The following is a 22,938-nucleotide window of genomic DNA, read 5'->3' on the forward strand; positions in this document are numbered from 1 at the left end:
ACGATTTCTGGGGCTTGGGGCATACAAGTCTTCCACTATAGACCGAAGTACGCAGGTGCCCCTCTTAGCCTCAGAACAGGCCTGGAGCTACAGTATTACCTTCTCTTCCCACCAAATACTGATTTGACAATTCAGCCTACACACCTGAAATTCTGGACCGGACCTCCATGATCCAAAAGACAGGAGGATGGATGCCTTACCTCATTTGAATGTGGAGTTACTGGGTCAACTTTTCCCAGAGAGAGATGAAAAAAATGTTTCTCCACCCCCATTACGGAACCAACGGCAGAACAAAGAACTTGGCTCACTCAAGTCTAACTTGGTGAGACAATGAGTTTAATTAGTGACTCACAGAAACTTGGGAAATTTATGGGCCGCCGCACCACTGAAGGAAAAAACCTCCTAACAGTCGGTATGTTGGAGAGAAGCTTGGCCTGGTGAGCACCTCCCTAAGCAACCGTTAACTGCCCTGGGCAAGGGCGGGGCCTCGGGAGCACCTCCCTGCTGTTCAAGAACCTTTCAGAATTAACAGACCACTAGCTTCTACCAGCCCTGAAGTTCAGACAGCATCTTGGGCCTATAGAAATGCTTCCTGTATTTTGCTGTGCCTGATGCGTTTTAAACGTGCGTTGATTTATGACTCTCTTTGCTCTGTAAAACGAGAAAAATCTATGAAACTGCTTCCAGGTTGAATCATGGAATTTAGGGTAGTCTAAATCTGTGTTCCTGGACCATGGTCACTCAAAATGGCTCCAGGAAAAAAAAAAAAACTCTCTCTTATTCCCTTTAAGATGAAAGCTGTGTTTTTTGGCACTTGATAGAGTGCTGGTTTAGCATGTGCATCCTGGATTTGGTCCCCAGCACCACAGAAAACAGGAATAGTGGGATCAGCAGGACCAGACCTTAAAAGACCTTAAAGGTCAATCTGGGCTATGTAGTATAAACAACATTATATATGAGTCTTTTCTATCCAATACCTAAAATTTGTGTTTAGGACAAGGAATTCAAATCTTTTTATCTTCCCCACCTCGGAAGACTTTTATGCAAATGTTTTGATCCCCCACCAAAAAACCCTTTATTTACACAAAAGCCCCCTGCTGTATTAGAGGAAATTGATGGCTGAAGCAGTGACCCCCCTTTTCCTCTTCCTCCTTCTTTTCCTCTGTTCCCTGTATTCTATCCAGGCTAGCCAATTGAATTAAGACTGTGAGGTCTAACACCCCCCCCCCAAAAAAAAGACATAGCCACCACTTGAGTTAGAGTAAAATGCAAGTGCACCCCCTGAGGTGCATTCGGTCAGCTGAGCACACCTTCTTGATCAAGAGTGAAACTTGCCTTGTCCAGACACTTCAGTTGGGATGGTGCTCTCTTTCTTTTCAACCCTCAAGTTATTTCTAACAACAGAGAATGTCAGATTACCCAAAGCTGTGGGAAATACCTCAACAAAGACTGATAGCTGAAATCCCCCTAACAGACTGTCAGTCCTCAGTGCTGAGTTTACATGGCTATAGGCCTAAAAAACAATGTCTATTTTTATTCTTTGTTGGAGATGGTCCCTGCACATCCCCTTGCACAGTTGCATAAGGTCTGAGGAAATGCTGAAGGAAGACCCCAGACTCAAGTATGTAAGAGCAAAGAGCATTTATTATTCCAGCATGCATGTGGGGTCATTCACCTGTACAAAATGGTGATGAGCCTGAGAGGAGCTTGTAGGCTCTTTTTAAACATAGCTAAAGGGAATTTTAGGGACAGTGAGATCATCTCAAACATAATCGGTTAAGCAAGCATTGGTTATTAATATACTTTTAATTGGCTGAGGTTTTATTTTTGGGCATATTTGTACAAGCTTGGGCAAGTCCCAATGTGATCCAGAAGGGGGGCTGTAGGACTTGTCCTTGAGACACTGTGGGCCTGACTTCAGGCTTCTTTCATGTTCTCTTCTCTCCCTTGACCCTGAATGTAATTTGTTGATAAATGGCCTTTTGTTGGGAGAGACAGCTGTCCGCCCCTCAGAGAACTGAAACTTAAATTCAGTTGAACAAGTGAGAGTTTAACCCCTTCAGTTGTTCCTCTTCTGCTGAAGGGGCATAAGGGAGAGGAATCTCTTTCCATCCAGTTGGTTTTGTGGGTCTGGGGTTGATGCGGCTGGAACCTGTGAAAAGACACGGAGGGATCACAAAGTGTCTCACAAGCCTGTGAGTGGTAGGCGGGAGCATCAGGAGGAACTAGGAGGAAGCATCTCTCCTACAACATGTCACAGTCCCCAGGCAGGCAGAGCAGAGAACAGACAAAGCTGTCTTCTTATGCACGTTGGCCAGCCAAACAAGTCCAGCAGAAACCAAGTTACACAAAGCAGCTAACTGGGACCAGGACCTGGGACTTAAGTTCCCAATGGCAGCATGACACATATGTTCCATAGTTCCCATTTTGGTTATGGACCTTGGCACTCATGATTCATGTCCGAGGGAAGTCTGGCCACTTTGTTTCCTGTTTCTTCTCCCACAGTTTGAGTGCAGCCTGTACGGCCCCACGAGGAAGGTGATGAAGGGAGAGAAAGGCAGTCCAGAGAGATGTCGAGAAAGAAGGTTGCTTATTCTTTTGCCCATTGACAACAGGAGTACATGGATCGAGAACACAAGCAAGAGTTTGTATGTCCACTCCAGGTCCACCCTCTTTCTTTCTTTCTTTCTTTTTTTTTTAAATATATATTTTTTTAAATTTAAGTATAATTATTTAAATAATTAACTTAATTTGACATATCAGCCACGGATTCCCCTGTCCTTCCTCCTTCCACCCCCCAGTCCTGCCCTCCAATCCACCCCCCATTCCCACCTCCTCCAAGGCAAGGGCTCCCCTTGAAGGAGGGAGCCTGGGAGAGCAGGAAAATAGAGCTTCTTCTTCCAGAAGACAAAGCAGAGGATCAAAGAAATGATAGAGCTGGGGCAAGAAAGAGGAATAGGGGCTGAGACGGGAGTCCTCAGCACGAGTACTAGTCAAAAGGTAGCTGCTGGCTAGGGTTTGAGTTTACTGTAGTTTTGCAGTTCTGAGTTTAGAGTGTGGAGTTCTTACTGTGGTGGTTAGGAGAGCAAGCACAGAGTTAACTTAGCAACCTATATTTGGCTTGAGCTAGACAGACATGTCTTGGGATTAGAGAGATGGTGAGCAGGTTGACTCACAGCTGTAACTCCAGTTTCAGGAGATCTGACTTCCTCTGCTGGCCGCCACGGGAACAAGGCACATACCTGGCATACATACACATATGCAGGCAGGCAAACACCAATACACACAAAATAAAATTTTAAACCTTAAATATACACTCCTTGCTGAAAAATGCACTTGTCAGCCTGGGACTCCCACCTACATTGCGTAGACCTAAACCTCCCTAGCAATCCTTAGTATGTACTTTTTTGTGGTCAAACACTTCCTGAAGCATGTCTTAATCCTAGGGGCTGTCGGCCAATTCAGCCTTGACTGGTTTTGGGTGGATGCGGTGTTATTCATTAAGCAGCGCTGTTTGTTTACTGTGCGAGAAAAGTCATGAGGTACAACAAAATCCACTATAAGAGTTTATTAAGGGGAGGGTAACAGAAGGGATGTGCTTAGGCCTATGGAAAGATAGTGCAGGAAGAGGTGGGGAGGGATATGTGTGACCCACTTTTATAGACTCCCCCACACATGTGAATATGGGCCTATGCCACGCATGCACATAGATTGTATATGTTCACGCTATACTCAAGTTATGTGATCACACAGCACACAGATTACATAGCATGTAAGGCCCTGGGATGAATAAGCATCGTGCCAGTGCATGCGCTATCATGGGGGAATGGCTAGGAATTCTAACATGCATAGTAAGGCAATCTGTGTCCACTGAGTGAACTGTTAGTAAAACCCCCCACTGCCCATTTTATGCTTATGCAATATTTGATTTATATATGATTAAAATTAGATGCTGAAGTGGAGCAAAAGTAGAAAAGTAAAATCAAATGCATCATGGGAAAGGACATGTACAGCAAACAAATACTTACATAAAAAACTGATTTGGTGCCATGACTTTAATCCCAGCGCTTGAGTAGCAGAGGCTGGTGAATCTCAGTAAGCTCTGGGGCAGCCAGGATAGCCAGTCTCACAAAGCAACAACAAATAAAAACAACAAAACAAAGCAAAATAAAACTCAATAAGCAAACAAACAACAAAGCCCATAAAAATTGACCCCCCTCCCATTGGGTTTAATACATTAAGAGGACAGAATTCAAAAATTATGTCCAATTCATGCATCTTTTTCTTTCTTTCTTTCTTTCTTTCTTTTTGTTTTGTTTTGTTTTGTTTTTCGAGACAAGGTTTCTCTATGTAGTTTTGTGCCTGTCCTGGAATTCACTCTGTAGCCCAGGCTGGCCTCAAACTCACAGAGATCCACCTGGTTCTTCCTCGAGAGTGCTGGGATTAAAGGTGTGCACCACCACAGCCCGGCTCATGCATCATTTTCAAAGACCTGGTACAACCAGAAATACCTTGGACAACAAAGACAACTTTACCTTTAAGATTTATTTTGTTTGTGCATGTGTTTATGTGTGCACATGACATGGGTGTTTGGATGACTTCAGAGATGAGAGGATCAGATCCCTATAGCATGAATTCTAATTGGGCTTATAAATAAAAATCCAGAGTCAGATATCAGGGTGAAAGCTGAAAGAGCAGAGTAGAGCAGCCAGCCACTAGAAAGACTTCTTACCTCTAGGAATCCTCAGACTGAAAGGGCTGAGTTCCTGTCTCCGCCCTGCCTTATCACTTCCTCTCTCCACCCAGCCATATCATTTCCTGTTTCCTCCTCCCAAGTGCTAGGATTAAAGGCATGTGCCTCCCAACTACTGAGATCAAAGGCTAGCTCCAAACTCTGATCTCCAGGCAAGCTTTATTTGTTAGAGCACAAACAAAATATCATCACAGATCCCCAAGAGCTAGGGTTACAAGTGAAGGGCTCTCTAACAGGCCTGAGCATGGCAAACACAGCACAGACAGGCTGTGCCCTTTCCTCTCCCCTTTTTCTTGCTAAACTGTTAGATTATATTCTTAAAGCTATCCCCCGGGGTCCATTCCCTTATTTGGCCACTGACACTGATCACCATTGTCTAACTATCAAAACATCAAGGTCCAGCAATCAAAATTCATTTTTTGGGTACCCTGTCCAATCAGGACTTAGAAACTCACCCGAGCACAGACTTCCCTCTTTCCCCCTTAAAACCCCCTTCTACAGAGACAGCTGCTGATTGTAGTCTGCCTTTGCCTGATCCAAAGGCAGCACTCCCATCACCCTGCTCCAGGGTAAATCTACTTTGCACTGAGAATTCAGTGTTGGGTATATTCTGAGCTCAGACGAGCACCCTTCTCCCTACAACAGGCAGTTGCGACTGCTTAACAGTAATGCTGGGATCCATACTCAGGTCCTCTGGAAGAATAGGAAATGCTCTTAACTGCTAAGAAGTTTCTCCATCCCACACAGTAAACATTTTAAAAAAGTAAATGCTCATGAGTATTCCTGAACCTTATGTGCTGGCTAATTTTCTGTCAACTTGACACAGATGAGGGTCATTGAAGAACCAAATCACCCCCATTTCAAGCAAGCCCCCCCACCCCAGCTTGAAATAGGCCTGAGTTTCAAAATTCTCAGAGCTGCTGACATAGGTCCTAGGACAAAGTCAGGATGTTTGAAGAGCCATCTGGTAGCAACTGATTAAACATAGAATGCCCCAGTGCCGGAGATGGTCAAAGTACCAAGTCAGGATGTTTGAAGGACTATCTGGTAACAATTGATTAACCACAGAATGCCCCAATGCCGGAGGTAATCTATAAAGTTTGACAAACAACTGTTTAAAACTACAAAGTAAGATAACACAGAAATTCTGAAAAGCCCCTGAAACTTGAGCCAATCAGAATTGTACCAGTACTAGCGCCCCTAAATAATGTAGCCTTATGGTTTTTGCCTTTAAAAACTGAGCTTGCAGAGGGGCGGGCACCTCCTCCAGCCTCTACTGTGTTGGATGGCTTGATGAGGTCACTACCTGGTGGCTTAAACTGCTCCAATAAACCTTGTTTTTGCATTTCAGTGAGTTTGTGTCTCTGGTGGTCTCTTGGAGTGGGGGGGCGTCTTGTGCTCAGGGCACAACAGTCATCTGGGAAGAGAGAACCTTAACTGAGAAAATGCTTCCATCATATTGGGCTGCAGGCCATCAGTGGGAGCATTTTCTTGCTTAATGACTGCTGTATCTGGCTCAGTCCACTGTGGGTAGTGTCACCACTGGGTAGGTGGTGGGCTTGGGGTTATAAGAAAAGTAGCTGAATCTGAACCTGAAAAGCAAGCCAGTGTTCCTCCATGGTCTCTGCTTTATTTCCTGCCTTGACTTTCCCCCAGTGATGAATTGTTACCTGGAATTGTAAGATGAAATAACACCTCCCTCGCCTCCCAGCTCCCAGGTTGTTTTATCACAGCACAGAAAGCAAAACTAAGTAGGACACCATCGTGCTTTAAAGGTGGGTCTTACTGATGCATAAAACACAGCTCCCAGCTCAAAGGGGAGGAGAGGTAGTTGATTCTGGGGCCAAATATGAGTGACCATGGTCCAGGAACATGTGGATTATCGCAAGTTCCATCCTATCAGCCTAGCTACAAGGTTAAGTTGGGAATCTAGTTCATTCAACAGAGGGTTTGCCTAACATGCACATGTTGTCTTGCATCCCCAGCACTACATGAAATCTGGTGGTGGTACACTGTGAAGGCCTATACTTAACTTTACAGGCTCAGGAATATGCCATGATAACTTGAACGAATACAGAGCAGTATCCTCCTGCAGACATCCTGTCTGCTGTTTATACAGTAAAGGAAAGCTTAACAGGATCCTGTCTGTGGTTTATGGCCCTTGGAGATATCTAGATAATCCTGCTGAGCAGTCCAGATAATCCTGTTCAGCGGGTTGTGGTTCGCCACCAAAAATCTAGATCAATAGTTTCAAAAAAATCACCTTGCCCCTTCTACCCAATCCCAAGTTGCCAATTCCCAGCTTGTGGTTTTTCCCTATAAAAACTCTCTACACCTGGGCTCGTGGCCATTGCCACATTTCCTTCCATCTGCCGTGTGGTGGCCCAGGTTACACCTGAATAAAAAGACCCTTGTGTGCTTGCATTGGAAACCGGCTCATTGGTGGTCTCTGGGGGTTTCGAGAAACAGGTACAAAGGCACATTTACAATTCTAACACTCTGGATAGAGACAGAAAGATCAGCCCTGGATGAAAATTTTTGTTATGTATGCCTGATGACCTGAGTTCAGTCCCCAAAACCCACGTAAAAGATGAGAGATATGACCCCATAAAAGTTGTCCTCTGACCTCCATCCACACTGTGGTGCACACACACATACACACCAATAATAAACAAAATTTAAGCCAGATGATGGTGGCTCATGCCTTTAATCACAGCACTCGGGAGGCAGAGGAAGGTGGATCTACCAGTTTGAGGCCAGCCTGGTCTATATATTGAGTTCCAGGGCTACATAGAGAAACCCTATCTCAAGAAAAAAAAAAAAAGTAAAATCAAATCAATCAATCAAGACATAAAAATTTAAAATCCCCATGAAACTCAGGCCAGTAATCCCAGCATCTGGGAGGCAGGAATGGAGGTCAACTTTGGCTATAGTGTGAGACAGTGTCAAAATATAAGCCTGGCTAAAGTGAAATTCTTTTTTTTTTTTTTTTTTTTTTTTTTTTGTGTGTGTGTGTGTGTGTGTGTGTGTGTGTGTGTGTGTGTGTGTGTGTGTTTTATTTGTTAGACAGGGTCTCACTGTCAGACCTGGAAATTGTTAATGTAGACTAGGCTGGCATCTAACTCACAGAGATCCAAGTGCTTCTGCCTGCCAAGTGATGGGATCAAAGGCATGCATCACCATATCCAGTGAGTTTAGCTACTCGATATGTAGCCATGGATGCCTTTAACTCCTAATCCTCTGGCCAGTGTTAAAATTACAGGGATCAGTGCTGGAAAGATGGCTTGATGCTTAAAAGCATTTGCTATCCTTGAACAGGACCTGGGTTCAATTCCCAGCATCCACATTGTTGACCCACAACCATCTATAAGCCCACTTTTAGGGCATCAAATACCCTCTTCTGGCCTCCATAACACTAGGCACACACATGGTGCACAGACATACATGCAGGCAACCATCATACACACAAAATAAAATTGAAATAACAGTTCTCTCCAGAAATGCATATTCAAACAAGGATGTACCACCATGTCTGGCTTCCACACATTTTTGCTATGCACCCTGCTGTTTTGAGAGTGAATCTCATGTAACCAAAGACAGCCAGGAGGCAAGATGAGGATGACTTTGAACTAAATTTCCTCTTGTTTCCACCACTAGAATCTTAGGCCTGTGCACCACCATCCCTGTTTAGTGCTAGGAATTGAACCAAGATCCTGTAGTATGCTAAGGCAGCACTCTACCAAGTGAGCTGTATTCTCCACACTACCAAAGCTCTATTCTTATGTTCTGCACCCAGGCTGTCCTGGTATTCACTGTGTAACCCAGACTGACCTCAAACTCTGGCAATCCTCCTGCCTCAGCCAATTCAAAATGTGTTTGCTGTGTATAGCATTCCCCATCTTGAATTTACCCCGAGAAGGCATTATGTCTCACCTCATTTGTATAAATTCAGATATGGCCTAAAAGGGGTGAGAGTAAACAACCAAAGATGTGCTTTTAGGCTTCCTATTAGGATTTCTCCTATTAGGCCTACTGAGGATGGGATGGGTCTCTAATTTGTCAGGACTGCTAGGGCCCAGACTCTGAGTACTCCACAATCCTCGTGTTCTGGAAAGTAGCCTAGTGCACCAAAACATCCTTCCCATACACTAAGATATTTTCCCATTTTTTAACCTAAAAGGCCAGACATACACTTTCCAAATTCCCACTGTCCGCCTCAAAACAATTACCTAAACTTGCCAGCAGAAACAGACCTCCTATGAGTTAAGTCTCAAGCCCTGGGGCAAATGGCTAAGGTGCCTATTTAACATGTCAAAGTGAACCTGGCAGCCAGGTTCTCGCTGCATCCTCAGCACCTGTTACAGAGTCCTTTTGGCTTACATACTCTGAACTCTCCAGCCCTGGGGGCTTCTTGTATAATATTAGAGGGACCAGCCTTAATATTATACATCCCAGGGGCTCAGGAGAGAGAAACTACTAACGGCGAAGACTATTTTCAGGAAATAGAATCTCAGCACACCGAGCTCCATAGTCCACTTGCTCTAATTTCTCTGGCATAACATCCTTTATACACAGCTTTAGTTCTGTTCTCATGTCTAGCTCCTTTCTTGCCTGATTTCTCTCTATACTTATCTATTGCTCCCTCTAAGTTCTATCTTAATTCTCTCATCTTAATTCTTCCTCATCTAGGTCCTTTTCAGCTTGTTCTTGCCCAGCTAGTACTTCCCCATCTGGCTCTTCCTCATCTTCCATCTCATTCATCTAGTACGCTCTTCTAGCCCTTCAATCTAGTTCTTCCCCATCTCAGTTTGTTCCTCTCAAGTTCTTACCCGTCTAGTTCTTCCATTCTCTTTTCTCTTCTCCATCCCTTCGTGCCCTGGAAGTCCTGGTATATAAAGCCAGGCTTCCATGGTCAAACGGAAGGGTGATAAGAATCACATAGGGAGGCAATAACCGTTAATTATCATTTGCAACCCCAAAGGGAAGTGACCCATGGGGAAATGAATTAACTAAAGGCTAAATTTGGGTAATATCTAAGAAGAGGGAATCTTATGTGCTCAGCTATAGTCTTAAACATGTTGGTAGAAAATGTTAAGAATCTATAAGTTGGGTCTATAGGTCAATGGGAGAAAATAAAACTGTCTTCTTTTTTCCTGTGGCTCCTATCTGTCCAAGCTATCTGCGGTTTTTCTGCAGGGTGGGGGAAAGTGTGCTCAGTCGCTAGGCAACCTGTGCACAGCTAGATGCCTCTGGTGATAGTTAAAGGGAGATCTGGAACCAGAGGTAAGATTTGGGAAAGGAGGAAGTAAAGCTTAGTTGGCACATCCGCCAGGCCTTCTCAAACAGGTAGCCTGGATGCTTAAGTCTGTTCTTAGAGAGTACAGAGGTATCTCTGATAAGGTACTTTCCTCCAACTGGGAATGGACCTGGCCAGATGCTGCCAATGATGATAATTACAGGGAGGCTTGAACTGGGGTTCTGGCTGAGCATAGCTGTCAGCACAGAAGGTTATCTAACTATTCCTAGAAGTGGATAGGTAAGGAGTTAGCGGTCTATAAAGTTAGTAAGGCTGTAAGAAAGGAGGGTCCAAGCTAAACTGTGTAAAGTTATTACTTAACGTCCACCTGACCTAGGTGGTGTCTCCTTGTGGAATTTACCTTAAATCAGGAGACTTGCATGTGGACTGTTACTACTGCTAGTCCTCGAAAGTAGTCAAGGGAGAATCTGATTCCAGAGAAAGCCTTTCCTGAGGCAGTTCTTCAAACACCTGGAATGTGTATGTCCAGAGAGTGATCAGTCCACACTGTTAGTCCTTCTTAGGGAAAAGTCAATTGGGAAAACTATGAAGGCACACATGATTTTCATAACAGAATACAGCTGATATATAACAAGCCAAGTAACATGAAAAACTCCTTAGGATTTGGCTTCCTCTGGAGGAATTCCCTGATTCCTCCAGGTAGTGACTTTGCCATAACCAGCTGAGTTCTTATGATATTCCTGTGGCCCGCAGCAGGGGCTGGGATGCCCTTCCCTATTTAATCCAACCATTTTGGTTGCCCTCCCTTTTGTACCTTTGGACTCCTGGCTGCTGCACCTGGTTCCTCTTTTCCCCCTCTCCCTTCCACTCACTCCTTTCCTAATATAGTTCAGGGTCATGACCACTCCGGACTCTCCCAGATGTCTCTGACTCTGGCTATGCTCTCCCTTTTATCTACAATAAACATTCCCCACCACTATACCTAAGAGCAGTCATGTCCTTTCCTTTTTCTTTCTTTTTTTTTTCATTCACTATGAAGCCAACTTTCCTTAAGTTTCTCTCCTCCCTCTAGGACTGTGATCTCGGACCCGCCTGAAACAACACACAGACCTTAAAAAATAAATACATACATAAAGAGGTTTATTTACTTTTATGTTTAGGAATGTTTTGCCTGCATGTATGTATCTGTATCACATATGTTATTGATACCCAGCCTTAGAGGGTGGAGGAGCTCCTGAAATTGGATGAAATTAAAGATGATTGTGAGTCACCACATGGGTGCTGGGAACCTAAAGTCCTCTGCCAGAGCAACAAGTGCTCTTCACCGCTCACTTTACCACTGCTTTAGAATAAGATCAAGTCCTCCCTTAATCAGCATTTTATTTTTAAAAGCAAAGGTGGAAAAAAAAAAAAGATCAAAATGAAGCAGGAAAATAGAATGGAAAACAAGGTCCCGAAAGACCTTCAAAATTAGCATATGAGAAAAAACAGCAAAGAACAGACACACTTGAAAGTAATCTATGGCTCAGAGTGGTGATATATTGTGTACCCTAATAAAGCTTGCCTGAGGATCCAGAGGACAGAGCCAACTACTAGATTAGACACAGAGGCCAGACAGTGGTGGCACACACCTTTAATCCTATCACTAGGGAGACAGAGATCAGGATCTCTATGAGTTCAAGGCCACACTGGAAACAGAGCTAGGCAGTGGTGGCACACACCTTTAATTCTAGTACTGGGAAGCGAAAGCACACGCCTTTAATCTCAGGAAGTGACGGCAGAGAAAGGTATATAAGGCTGAGGAAACAGGAACTAAGGCAGTTCAGCTGAGACCCATTCCAGTGAGGGCTCAGGATTTCAGTCAGAGGATTCGTGGAGTTGGCGAGGAGAGGTTGGCTGTGGCTTACTCTGATTCTCTGAACTTTCAGCTTTCACCACAATATCTAGTACCTTTTTTTTAAAATTAAAGACTATCTGAGATTCGAACAACAATACCACTAAAACCCACACCCCTGAGTAGACAGTTAAACTAGCGAGATATGTGACCTTTGAATTATGTGGGAGTGTGTAACTGGCAGAGTTTGCAAAGAAAAGCACTCTACATTCAAATGAACCTAAACCCCCTTAAACTACAGAACTTTCTTTCTGCTCATTTCAGCTTCCTCCCTTGGAACTCTGCTAATAAACTATACCAGCTTCTCCTGCTGTTGTGTGTCTGCTCAATGCCTCAGGGACTCAAAAACCCAAACTCAGGGGGAGGGATAAGACACACTGACCCAGATATCAGCTAACGTCTAAAGGTCAGAGGCCTCAGAGAAAGCTGTAGATCCCGCCTTCCCCTGGAAATCCAAATACTTGTTCATCCACGGTTCCAAAAAGTTTAGTTAGAGGGGAAAACACCTCTATATTTAAGCTGCATTGGCTCAAGAGTTCAGGGCATGGTGTTGAGGCATTGATCTCAAATAACTTGAAAATTCAGGGCAATTGACTCTGTCCAGAGGATATGGAGAAATCTGATACCCCACAGCCCACACCAGCTCTGGAGCACAAAACCAACACACTAGACAGTGAAGTCTTCCCCAAATTTTTCCCGCCATCACCAGAGTCAAGAAGATCTCTGGCTGGCGCAAAACTACCGAGCAAAGGCGCCAGGCCTGGAATTGCATCGCCACGCAGGAACCTCATAGGACACAGGAGCCCCCACCGATTAGCCAAGCTGGCCAGAGAAAGCCACAGACTGCAGAATTGAGATGGGGAAGCCCGGGCCGCCACGGCTGGGAGCAGCAGTCCACCCACTTCATTCCCGGGGGTCTAGGGATCTGGGAATGAAGTGGGTGGGACTGCTCCCCACACTCACCATTTCTGGCGTTCTCGGGGTCCTGTGTCTTTCCCCCTAGCACAATCGGCGCATAAACAAAGTCAGCGACTCAGCCTGCTACACGCCAGAGCTCCCCTGCAAGCCAGCCGCCTAACCACCTAACCGCCGTACCGCCATACCGAGTTAAGGCGCGTGCCTTCTCCTCCCACGAACCGGTGATTGTACAGCTAGACCCATCCCTTTGGCAATTCCGTTTGGCTAGCGACCCAACTCCACAAAGTCCTGGGAGATCCGACTGCCGAAAGTTAAATCAACAGGTTTTGACCACACAGCCACTTACATGGCTTCCTGCTGGGTGCAGATGCTGCCCAGGCAATTGTATTTAAACAAAACTTGATACTGGATTTTCAGAGTGTCCTCTGCTTGTTTTCCTCGAACTCCACCCAGAGAACTTCACATTTAGTGTCCCAGGGAGACAGCTCCTTGATTTCAAAGGAGTGCTGGCAGGTTAAGTGAGGCCTCTGGAATAGGCGTGGGGTCTTGGGGCTGTAATACTCTGAGAACTTTGAACAAGGTACTCCGCTTCGTGGGCAGGGATTTCTCTCTCACACTATGTCTCGCACTATTAGCTCCATTAATAAAGATATCGTCAAAAGGACGTTAAAATTATTAAATGTCCAGAGAAACTGGAGCTTTAGTACTACGGATGATTGAAAAGAAGACGGAGGTGGGGGCAGTGGGTAGTTTTGGATCAGCTTTGGCAAGCAGCCTGTGTATCACACCAAGATCTGTTGGTTGGGTCTGAGGCTTCATCTTTTATGTTCCTTTCTGGCTAGGTTTCTAGTCTTATCCCTACTTCCACACATAGCTTATAGCTTATCACTACTCCATTTGTGGTTTACTTACGTCATTCTATTGCTCATCATCACTTCTGACCAGGGTTGTTCACCCTAGGCCTTACATGTTCCTTACAAGTTTAAACTGCTTTTAGGTGCATATGCAGTAAGGTAAACCAGGTCCCCAAAATGAATAATTAAAGGGAGAAAAAAGCCGGGCGGTGGTGGCGCACGCCTTTAATCCCAGCACTCGGGAGGCAGAGCCAGGCGGATCTCTGTGAGTTCAAGGCCAGCCTGGACTACCAAGTGAGTTCCAGGAAAGGCGCAAAGCTACACAGAGAAACCCTGTCTCGAAAAACCAAAAAAAAAAAAAAAAAAAAAAAAGGAGAAAAAAACCTCCTATAATTACCATATTTGCCTATGCATGATTGTGCATGCATATAATGAAAAGTAAATGCTTCACGGGAAAGGGCATCCTTACTGAACAGTAACTTACAAACTCAAGCCTGTCAATCAGAACAAAACCCAACACATACCCTAGTGATATACACACACAAAAGGCAACACTTACCTGGTTTGGCAGCATGGGAACATATAACCAGTGCTCAGAAGGTGAAAGCTCAGAAGGATCAGAATGGTTCAATGCCAGCCTTAGTGGCATTTGAGGACAGGCATGCACACTACACATACAAATGAAACACAAAATAAATCTTTAAAAAAGAAATATTTATCAATTCTGGGAGGAAGATTCAAAGAATCAGAGTCTCATTCCCTCCCCAAGGTGCTGTCCTACATGAACCAAACCAACTGGTGAATGAAACCTCCCTCCTCGAAAGCAGTTGTTCCGGGGAAGGGGAGCAAATCTGTTCCCCGAGTCCCTCAGTCTTCACTGGTGATTAGATTCTCAATGTAGGCATTGAGCTCCTCATCCGTGCTGATGTTTATGTCTTCCTGCACCTTCTGCAGGAGTGCTCGGACATTGGTCTGAAGCTTCTGGAGTTTCTCCTCTGTCTCACGGAGTTTTTTCTGGGAGATGAGCAGGCTCTCCTCAGAGGCCTTGGCTCTTGAGTCAGCACAGCTTTGGTAGGACTTACAGAGATTCTGGAGCCCTGCTTCATATTGCTTAAAGCACTCTTTCAGAGGAAGAGACAGTAACTCTTCTGAATTCATAGCACCCAGCTCCTTCTTGGATATCGAAAAACTCAGGGGCATGAAATAACGTAAGCAATTCCAGAGAATCTGGACCAGGAGGTCAGTGGTCTCATGGCTGGTCTTTGGAGCAGTAGTGTCAGGTTCAGTGCAGAAGTAGTCAGAAGTGGAGGACCCTTGTAATGCAATAGCCTGCTGGTCCGTGGTGTCCTCCTCTTCTTTCACACCCTCTTGCTGCCCATCAGTGCTCTGGTATACTGGAGATGGCTTCATCAGCCATACATTTTCACTGCCTTTTTCCACCCAGCAGTCTGTTGGGGTAGTATCCTTGGGCACATCCTCAAACTTGACCTTCCACCATACCACATTCTCACCCACCTCCACGGCAGTGACGCGGCCCTTGTAGCACTCTCCTTTCACACGTACCTCCACGTACAGCCCTTTATCTTTCTGAGCTATCTTGAGGTCCCCTGGATTCTTTTCCTCAGCACTGTCTGAGAGCTCATTTACTTGAATCTTTTCCTCCTTCACAGTCAACCTGCCCCGTTTGCACGACTCCTTCCTTCTCTCCTCAGTCTCTTCCTCATCAGAGACCTCAAGACTCCGCTTACGATCAAATAGTACTGGTGATGGACTAATGGGTGGATCTGGCTTCTCCATCACTGGAGTTTTCATGGCTTCGGGGGTTTCTACCTTGCAAAGGTTGTTGGGGTTGGGGACTACAGATGTTGACAGGGATTGGACCAGAGGAGTCTGGGGTACAGTTTTAACCAGGAGGCTTACCAACTTTGGGGGTGTCTCAGGTGGCTGGAGCATAGCCTCTCTTTGGGCTGCCAGAGCAGGAGACTTTGGGTTGGTGTAGAAGATAGAAGCCCTTTGTAACTGTCTGGGTGGTCTAGGAACATGCATGGACTGAGGTCTTCTTCGGGCATTCTTGTTCACACCACACAACGGTAGTTGAAGACAGTGAAGTCTCTGAGCAGAACATTTAGTGAAAGGTCTGGTGGTCACTTCCAAGGGTAATTTTTTCAGGTCACCTTGGGAACGGATGGACTTGGTTTTCTTAAGGGCCTTCAGCTTCTTCTGCTGTTGGCGAATTTTCTCTGTCAGCTGCTTCCGTCTTTCTTCTTGTGTCTTTGGAGCCTTTTTAAATATTCCCATAGGAATCTTCTGTTGCAGTTCAAAAGCCTCACACTGGTCCTGCTCAGGATCAGGGTTCATTGAGCAAACCCAGTTGTCTGGGTAACCTTCCTCTACAGCACTTAACTGGAAGGGGAGAGTCCTCCACTTCAGACACAAATCACACTGTATGGTGGTCGGGACTTGCATAGCCCTCCTGCGTTTGAAATGCAGCTCCTCAGAGGGGGGTCGGTTCCAGTTGGCAGAGAGGTAGCCAAACTCATCCCAGAACTTAATGATTCCATACTGGGCAATGGCTATGTCCTTCCAGTACTGTGCCAGGTGCTCCCCCATTGCCCGAAGCAGGTGGCGGTACTCCTTGGCATCAGCAAAGTCTTGCTTGTTGTGTGTAGGCTCCAGGACCAAGTAGGGCACATCGATGACTCCAACAACCCCACCACATGTCATGCTCTTTTCCAGCTGTGGACCCACTTTCTCATACATCTTGATCAAACGGCTGCAGTTGTAGATAAACATGCCATCACGGTCACGGTGTTCAATGTTGACCCCAAAAACAAAACTCAGTTCCTTAGGTTCTTTGAGTGCTCGCTGCTTGGCATCCTTGATCCTTTTCTTGACATCAGCTTCTCTTCGAAGGGTGATGGCTGTATTCTGGACCTGTCGTAACATCACCCTGGAGACCCGTGAGATGTCTCCACCTATATGTATTTCTAATGCACGAGCTTTGCTTTCTGCTTCCCGTGCCTTCTCTTCAGCAAGCCATGCTACCTGGTCTGCCTTCTTCACCTCTTGTTCTGCCCGAGTCTTGAAACGGCTTGATGTGAAGGTGTACTTCCTGGGCTTGTACAGGCAGCAGGAGAGCTTTTTGGTCTGCACCTTGTGCCCGTGAATGAAAATCCTCATCCGAGGATCGATGTACAGCACAGCAGCATAGGCACAGAAGGAGTACCGCTCTGGCTTCATACCTTCTTGGGATATCTCCGCCATCCGGATATCTTTTGGATTTGAGGTGATGTCTAGTTCGGGTTCTCCATTGTCCATGAGCTTGAGATTAAAGATGATCACCAGGGTTCCACTATTCCCAGAAATCTTCATGAACTGGGTCATCATTTCTCCCTCAGTGTGGAAGGGAGAATACTTGTAGATGAGTTCTGTCTCAATGGCAAACTTCTCCACATTGTCTGTGACAGGTTCTCCTGTCTGTGTATTCCAAGAAGGCAATGGGACTATCACTTCATCAATGCCTTCTTCCTCATGAAAGGTTCGAGACAGGAAGAGGCAGCTCATGGTGTCTTCCTTCTTGGTGAAGAGGATAAAATCCTTCCCAATACGCATTGAGCCCGATTTTAGTCCATTCCCATATCGCCCAATCTGTGTGGATTCTGGAGTACGTTTGCCTGATTTCCCAAATTGGATCACACTGATGGCATCATTTGGATCCATTCCTGCTCCATTATCCAGAAAACAAAGCATGAATCCTCCTCGAAGATCTTCTCGCCTTTCAGCATAAATATCTATTCGGGTGGCATTGGCATCTCTTGCGTTATCAACCAGTTCAGCAAGGGCACCAAACAAAAATTCATGAGTTGTTGAATTTGTGTGTAGATATTCAAAGGTTAGTTGAGCCCGGTTAAGACTGTTGTAATTGGCGAATGCCATAACTCCAATAAAGTCTCCACTAACCCACTAACCAAGAAATATATATATTGAAGCAGATTTTCTTGGGTTCTGCTCAGTAGAGTCGTTTCTTGCTTCTTAATGATAGATGAAGCAAGTTATCTAGTAACTATCCAAAATACAGAGATATTTGAATTTGAGACTGGCTTTCTTTCTTTCTTTTAATCTTTTCAATGAATATGATGTAATTTTTTTTTTGAGAGGGGGGAGACTAAACTGCATTTCTAAAAAACTTTGAGTGTTGTTTCCATAGTTCATTTCAGACAACCTGGGTCAAAAGTGAATGGTCCTCAACAGCCACAGAGTTGACTGTTACTGTTTTATCTTGACATTCTTCGAGCCATTTCCTGTTCTGAATTTTCTGAGGAGAAGACTTACCAATGTGGAAATCGGCTTCAATCAGGAAATTTCTTTCACCTACATCTTCACCACCAGAGACCCAAGTATCTAGACGCTGTACTGTAGGGACTCTTACCAGAGTAGGTAGTTGTACATCCGGTGTCCTCTTTGGCAACTGATAAAGGTCTTTGGGGCTCCTTACCAGTCTTTCAAATTCAAACAGAGACTAAACTCAGCTTGATGTTATATACCGCAATCACCACAGGGTGATGTGTGAGATGACCTCACACTGGTCAACAGAACCACCCAAATCTCCTGTGGTGGATTGTGACCTTTCGCCACTCCCCTGCCTGCCTGGGTCCTGTGGCCACTTCCTCGCTCCTCCCTGGGAGGAGTGAGTCTCTGCTTTCAAGGCCCAGACCCAGGGTGTAGGACAGTTACCAGAGCACAACTAACCAGTTCGCGCGAGCTGCCCTACCTCCCTGAAGCCTCTGTGTCTCCCTTAGAACTGGAATTTAACCGTAGGCAGCTGGCTTGGAACCACCCGCTGCCTCGGCTTCGGCCTCCGCGGAGCGCCACCTGTCGGCTGGACTATGTCACTACAGTGCTAAAGTCGGGACCAGGTCTGGGTTGGGTGCTGCACCAAAAGAGTTTGCTGCTTCTCTGCCATCGCTAACGTACATCAGTTTCTGCTTTGTGTCGTTTAGTACGCGATGCCTTGGGCCTTATTTTATTAAACATTTTTCTTATGTTATCTGTGTTGACTACTATGCCACCTGTGTGTGGATGCTTGCAGAAGCTAGCAGGTCCTCTGGAGCTGGAGTTACAGGCAGTCCATAAGCCTCCAGACCTGGATGCTGGGAATCGAAGTCAGTTTTCCAGGAAGAACGGTAAGCTCTCTTCACTGTTGAGTCATCTCTCCAGACCTAAACTCTGGCCCTTCTTTAGTTCTTTGAACAAGATGTCAAGAACCTGGATAGACTAGCACAGGTACTATTAGTAAGAGCGAACCCAAGGAACCTATTTTTGTTGTTGTTTGGTGATGAGTAGTGTCTGGCTCCATGTTTTTACAATTAACTAGCCAATTTTTAATTAATACGGGATCCTTGCTGTGATGTGTGTCCCAGAGATTATTGTTTGCTGATCTGGTGCCTGTGTGTCTTGGCATTTGTGGGTTTGGCCTCCAGAAATCTAAACTAGAAACAGTGGTATTAAGCCATTACAAGACCAAGAGTGGTGGTGCACGCCTTTATTCTCAGCATTCAGGAGGCAGAGGAAGGTGCTCTCTGTGAGTTAAAGGCCAGCCTGGTTTGCACAGCTGCCTAGTGAGAACCGAACCAGCCAGAGCTACACAGTGAGATCCTGTCTTTAAAACAGGAAGCCATTGGCTGTGCCAGCCTATGACACATGACACACAGCATGCGGGTTTTCTGTGAGCAAGGATGGGGAGGAACAAAACGGCACACAGTACATTGAACTTGGGGAACTATAAAGGGAACTAGAGGTGACAGGGGATGGAAATGACAAGGCAGGAGGATGACTAAAGCACTTTATTTAAAAAAAAAAAAAAAAAGGAGGGACTCCAGAGATGGCTCAGTGGTTAAGAGTGCTGGCTGCTCTTCAGAGGATCTGGGTTCAATTCCCAGTATCCTATGTGGTAGCTCATAAAAACATCTGTAATTACAGCTCCAGAGGCTCCAACACATTCTTCTGGCCTCTAGGAAAGTATCCATGTGCTGCATATATATATATATATGTGGGCAAAAAACACTATACATATAAAATAAAAAAATTTAATGCCACAATGATATAGAATACCTTGAATACTATTTAATTTTTAGAACGTTTTTATGTATGGGTGTTTTGCATGCATGTGTGTTCGTGTACCATGCCCATGCATGATGCCCCAAGAAGCCAAAAGAAGAACCTGGAACTGGACTTACTGTGACAGCACACACAAAGCCTGCACAGGCTCAAGCCAGACAAAATCCCAATGCTGAGAAGAGGAAGCAAGAGATGGGGAAAAGATCCAAATTGTAGAATTATGGTCCTGTTTGTGTTTGAAAGCAGTTCTTATCATCTTTCCATGTCTGAGCAAACAAATGCCATGCATGGATAATGCTGAGAGCCTCAGTGATAGGCAGGCTATGAATGAATGTATTATGAGACAGAAAAAGGCAAAATTAGTGTTTATTAAATATAATGTGTAACACAGTAGGTTGTACAGACAGAATGGAAGGTGTAGGGTTGAAAGTCTTTTATAACAGTTGAGGAGGATTTATTAATTTTGCTTCATAGGTCATTTGTTTAGGGCCAATATATGAAGGGACAGGCTGATTTTTCTCTACCTTGTCAAGCAGTACATTTTACACTACCAGTTGTCTTTCTTGAAACTGGCCATTTGGGATCCAGTATCATGGATCATTTGGAGTTAGGCACTAAATGTTTTTATTAAGACATCACAACTCACAGTGTCTGGTTATTAAAGTGTGCAGATTTTTGCTTTTATTTTTGGACTTTCTTGTCTCTGGTAATTCTAGTTTCTAAATGGCCATTTCCTGAGCAATCTAGTTCTAGCATGTAGTGTTAATGGAGTTGAAATATAATTTCTTCTGTGATGGGTAGACTTAGGCAAACTCTTCAGTAAGTAGTCTGAGGATTTCAAGGTTTTTTTCATGTGAGAACCTTAAGTTTCTGTGTGGGTGAATGTTAAGGTGTTAGTAAAGAGTTTTGCACATGGGGATGAATGAACGGCAACATAGGGCAAACCCTCAAGTTAAACTCCTCAGTGTTGCTGCCTCAGAAGAAGGGGATGATTCATTCATCTGGGTCAGCGGTTGTGCTGGTTCTCAAGCATGGCAAGATTTTTTTTTTTTTTGGTAAGATTTATTTTTATTTTATGTGGCTATGTATTTTGCCTGCATGTATGTCTGTGCACCACATGAATGCAGTGCCTGAAGAGTAAAAAGAGTGTGTCAGATCATCTGGAACTTGTCTGTTGTTAGTCACCATGTAGGTGCTGGGAACTGAATCAGCACTTGCTGGTACTCTTGCAAAGAGCTGTTAACTGCTGAGCCATTTCACTAGCCCTTGCTTTGTTTTGGGGATAGTTCCATACAGCATATGCTGCCCTTCAACTTTTGACCTTCCTGCCTCAACTGCCAAGTAATGGGATTACAAACCTGTATCACTGTGCCTGGTTCTTTTCTTATGACTTTGGAATACCCTATGAGCTAGTTCCCAAGTTCACTCTTCTTTCATCTTGATTCCTTCGCATAATATGGCTGGCATGTCACTCTGGTTTCTCTGCATATTGAGTAATTACATTCTCTTGTTGGGTTCTTACTGTTTTCTAATAGAAAAATATGAAGAGCTAATATTTATATGTTTGGTTTAAAAAAAAAAAACAAAAAACTTTGGGTACAAAGCCAACCAACCAGGTCATTCCAAATTCCTGAATTGTGTCCACATCAGATCCTCCCCAGATCCCCAGTCCAGGTGGCCCAACCTGCCTTAGGTTTCTCTTCTTTTGGATTTAGGAGACAACCCATGGAACCCTGTGTCTAGACTTCTCTAAGCATTTGTCTGTGACCACATTTCCAGGAAGAAATAAGAAAAGCCCACTAAGTACATGAATAAAAGGAAAACAGCTCTTGGAAAGACAAGGAGAAATTCTGTTTAAACAGCATTATCTCCATTGGGCAGTGGTGGTGCATGCCTTTAATCTCAGCACAAAGGAGGCAGAGACATTCAGATCTCTGTGAGTTTGAGGCCAACCTGGTCTCAAAGCGAGTTTCAGGACACAGAGAAACCCTGTCTCAAACAAACAAAGCTATTAATCTCAAGTTAGGGTTGTAGCTGACTTTGCAGAGTACTCCCTAGCATTCATGAATGTCTGAATTCCATAACACATAAAACTGGGCATGGTGTTGAGGCAGTTAGTTTTTGTCAACATGGTACAAATAGTCCTTCGGGAAGAGGTAACTGAATGAAAAGAGGACATGACTACTCCAAGATGTGGTTGAGGAGCAGATTGTTATTGTAGATATGGGGCAAAGTACAGCCAGAAGCATCTAGAAGAATCCAGAGCAAGGAGAGAAAATAGTACATTGAACATGGTCAACAGACTGAACCAGGCCATGAAAAGTGTTGGGGGGAGGGAGTGCTAGACCTGAGAAAAACCAGATCCTTGACTGTTTGATTAAAGCAAGCTTTATTTAGAACTGGCCAGCTGGCTCTCTCACATTTCAGAGAGCAGCCTCTCACTAGCCTTTGAGGCCCTTTTATAGGGAAGGGTTGGGGTTGATAGAAAACAGCTGTGGGAAAGTTGGCTGTTAGAAAGGAGGCATAAAAATAAGTGCAAGAATACATCATGTGGAAGGGGAGTCATCAAGGTGTCCGGAAAGACACATTTTTGAAAGCCAAAAGGGCAATCACATCACAGATTCTAGAGTTTAGCAAAGCAAAGGGGTGGGCAAACATCATGGGGTCCTTTGTACAGCGCAGGCCAAAAATCATAGTTTGCAGGATGCATTAGGCTTAGGAAACAGAAACTTATTCTTGTAAGGTATGGAGACTTGATAACAATATATAACAATGTGGCTCCTTAACAACAAGGTGGCTCCTGTTTTGTTTCACAGCAGGGAGTGCAAGAGAGAAGTGCGAGAGGGGCTAGTGGACCAAGAAAGCAGGGGGGAGAGAGAGAGAGAGAGAGAGAGAGAGAGAGAGAGAGAGAGAGAGAGCGAGAGAGAGAGAGAGAGAGAGAAACCAGGAAAACCAAGACCAAGACAGCACATGGCTGGACTGGCAGGATTATATTGGAATGGAAAGCTGAGGGAAGTGAAGCCCCTGGGCTAGAAAGGTTTAGGGCAAGGGGAGGGGGTGAGAAGAGTAGAAAGGAGGCCAGAGAGTGAACCTAGAGGCCAGTGTGTGCTTTGGCATGCTAATATGCGGTGACAGACTTGACTAC

General features: G+C 44.8%; 1 protein-coding gene and 1 long non-coding RNA gene across 2 annotated transcripts in view; both read right to left on the reverse strand.

Annotated features, from left to right (window-relative positions):
* Positions 1-1,676: 1,676 nt before the first annotated feature.
* LOC128115686 (uncharacterized) overlaps positions 1,677-22,938 on the reverse strand; it is a 32,020-nt gene continuing 10,758 nt past the window's right edge. The window contains exons 3-4 of the long non-coding RNA XR_008220273.1: positions 4,029-4,125; positions 1,677-2,152 (exon numbers count right to left, since the gene is read on the reverse strand). This is a non-coding gene — a long non-coding RNA (uncharacterized LOC128115686). The remainder of the gene's footprint in view (positions 2,153-4,028; positions 4,126-22,938) is intronic.
* LOC128115684 (ATPase MORC2B-like) lies at positions 14,544-17,644 on the reverse strand. The gene has a single exon (XM_052746664.1). It carries the CDS (start codon positions 17,610-17,612, stop codon positions 14,544-14,546), a length of 3,069 nt encoding a protein of 1,022 aa, XP_052602624.1. The 5' UTR covers positions 17,613-17,644.

The sequence above is a fragment of the Peromyscus californicus genome, unplaced genomic scaffold, assembly GCF_007827085.1.
Source record: "Peromyscus californicus insignis strain IS unplaced genomic scaffold, ASM782708v3 Scaffold_1__1_contigs__length_55948999, whole genome shotgun sequence".
NCBI classification, from domain to species: Eukaryota; Metazoa; Chordata; class Mammalia; order Rodentia; family Cricetidae; genus Peromyscus; species Peromyscus californicus.

What these genes read in the sequence shown, in the direction of transcription:
- LOC128115684 (XM_052746664.1), bottom strand. Translation starts at nt 17,612, where the DNA reads ATGGCATTCGCCAATTACAACAGTCTTAACCGGGCTCAACTAACCTTT.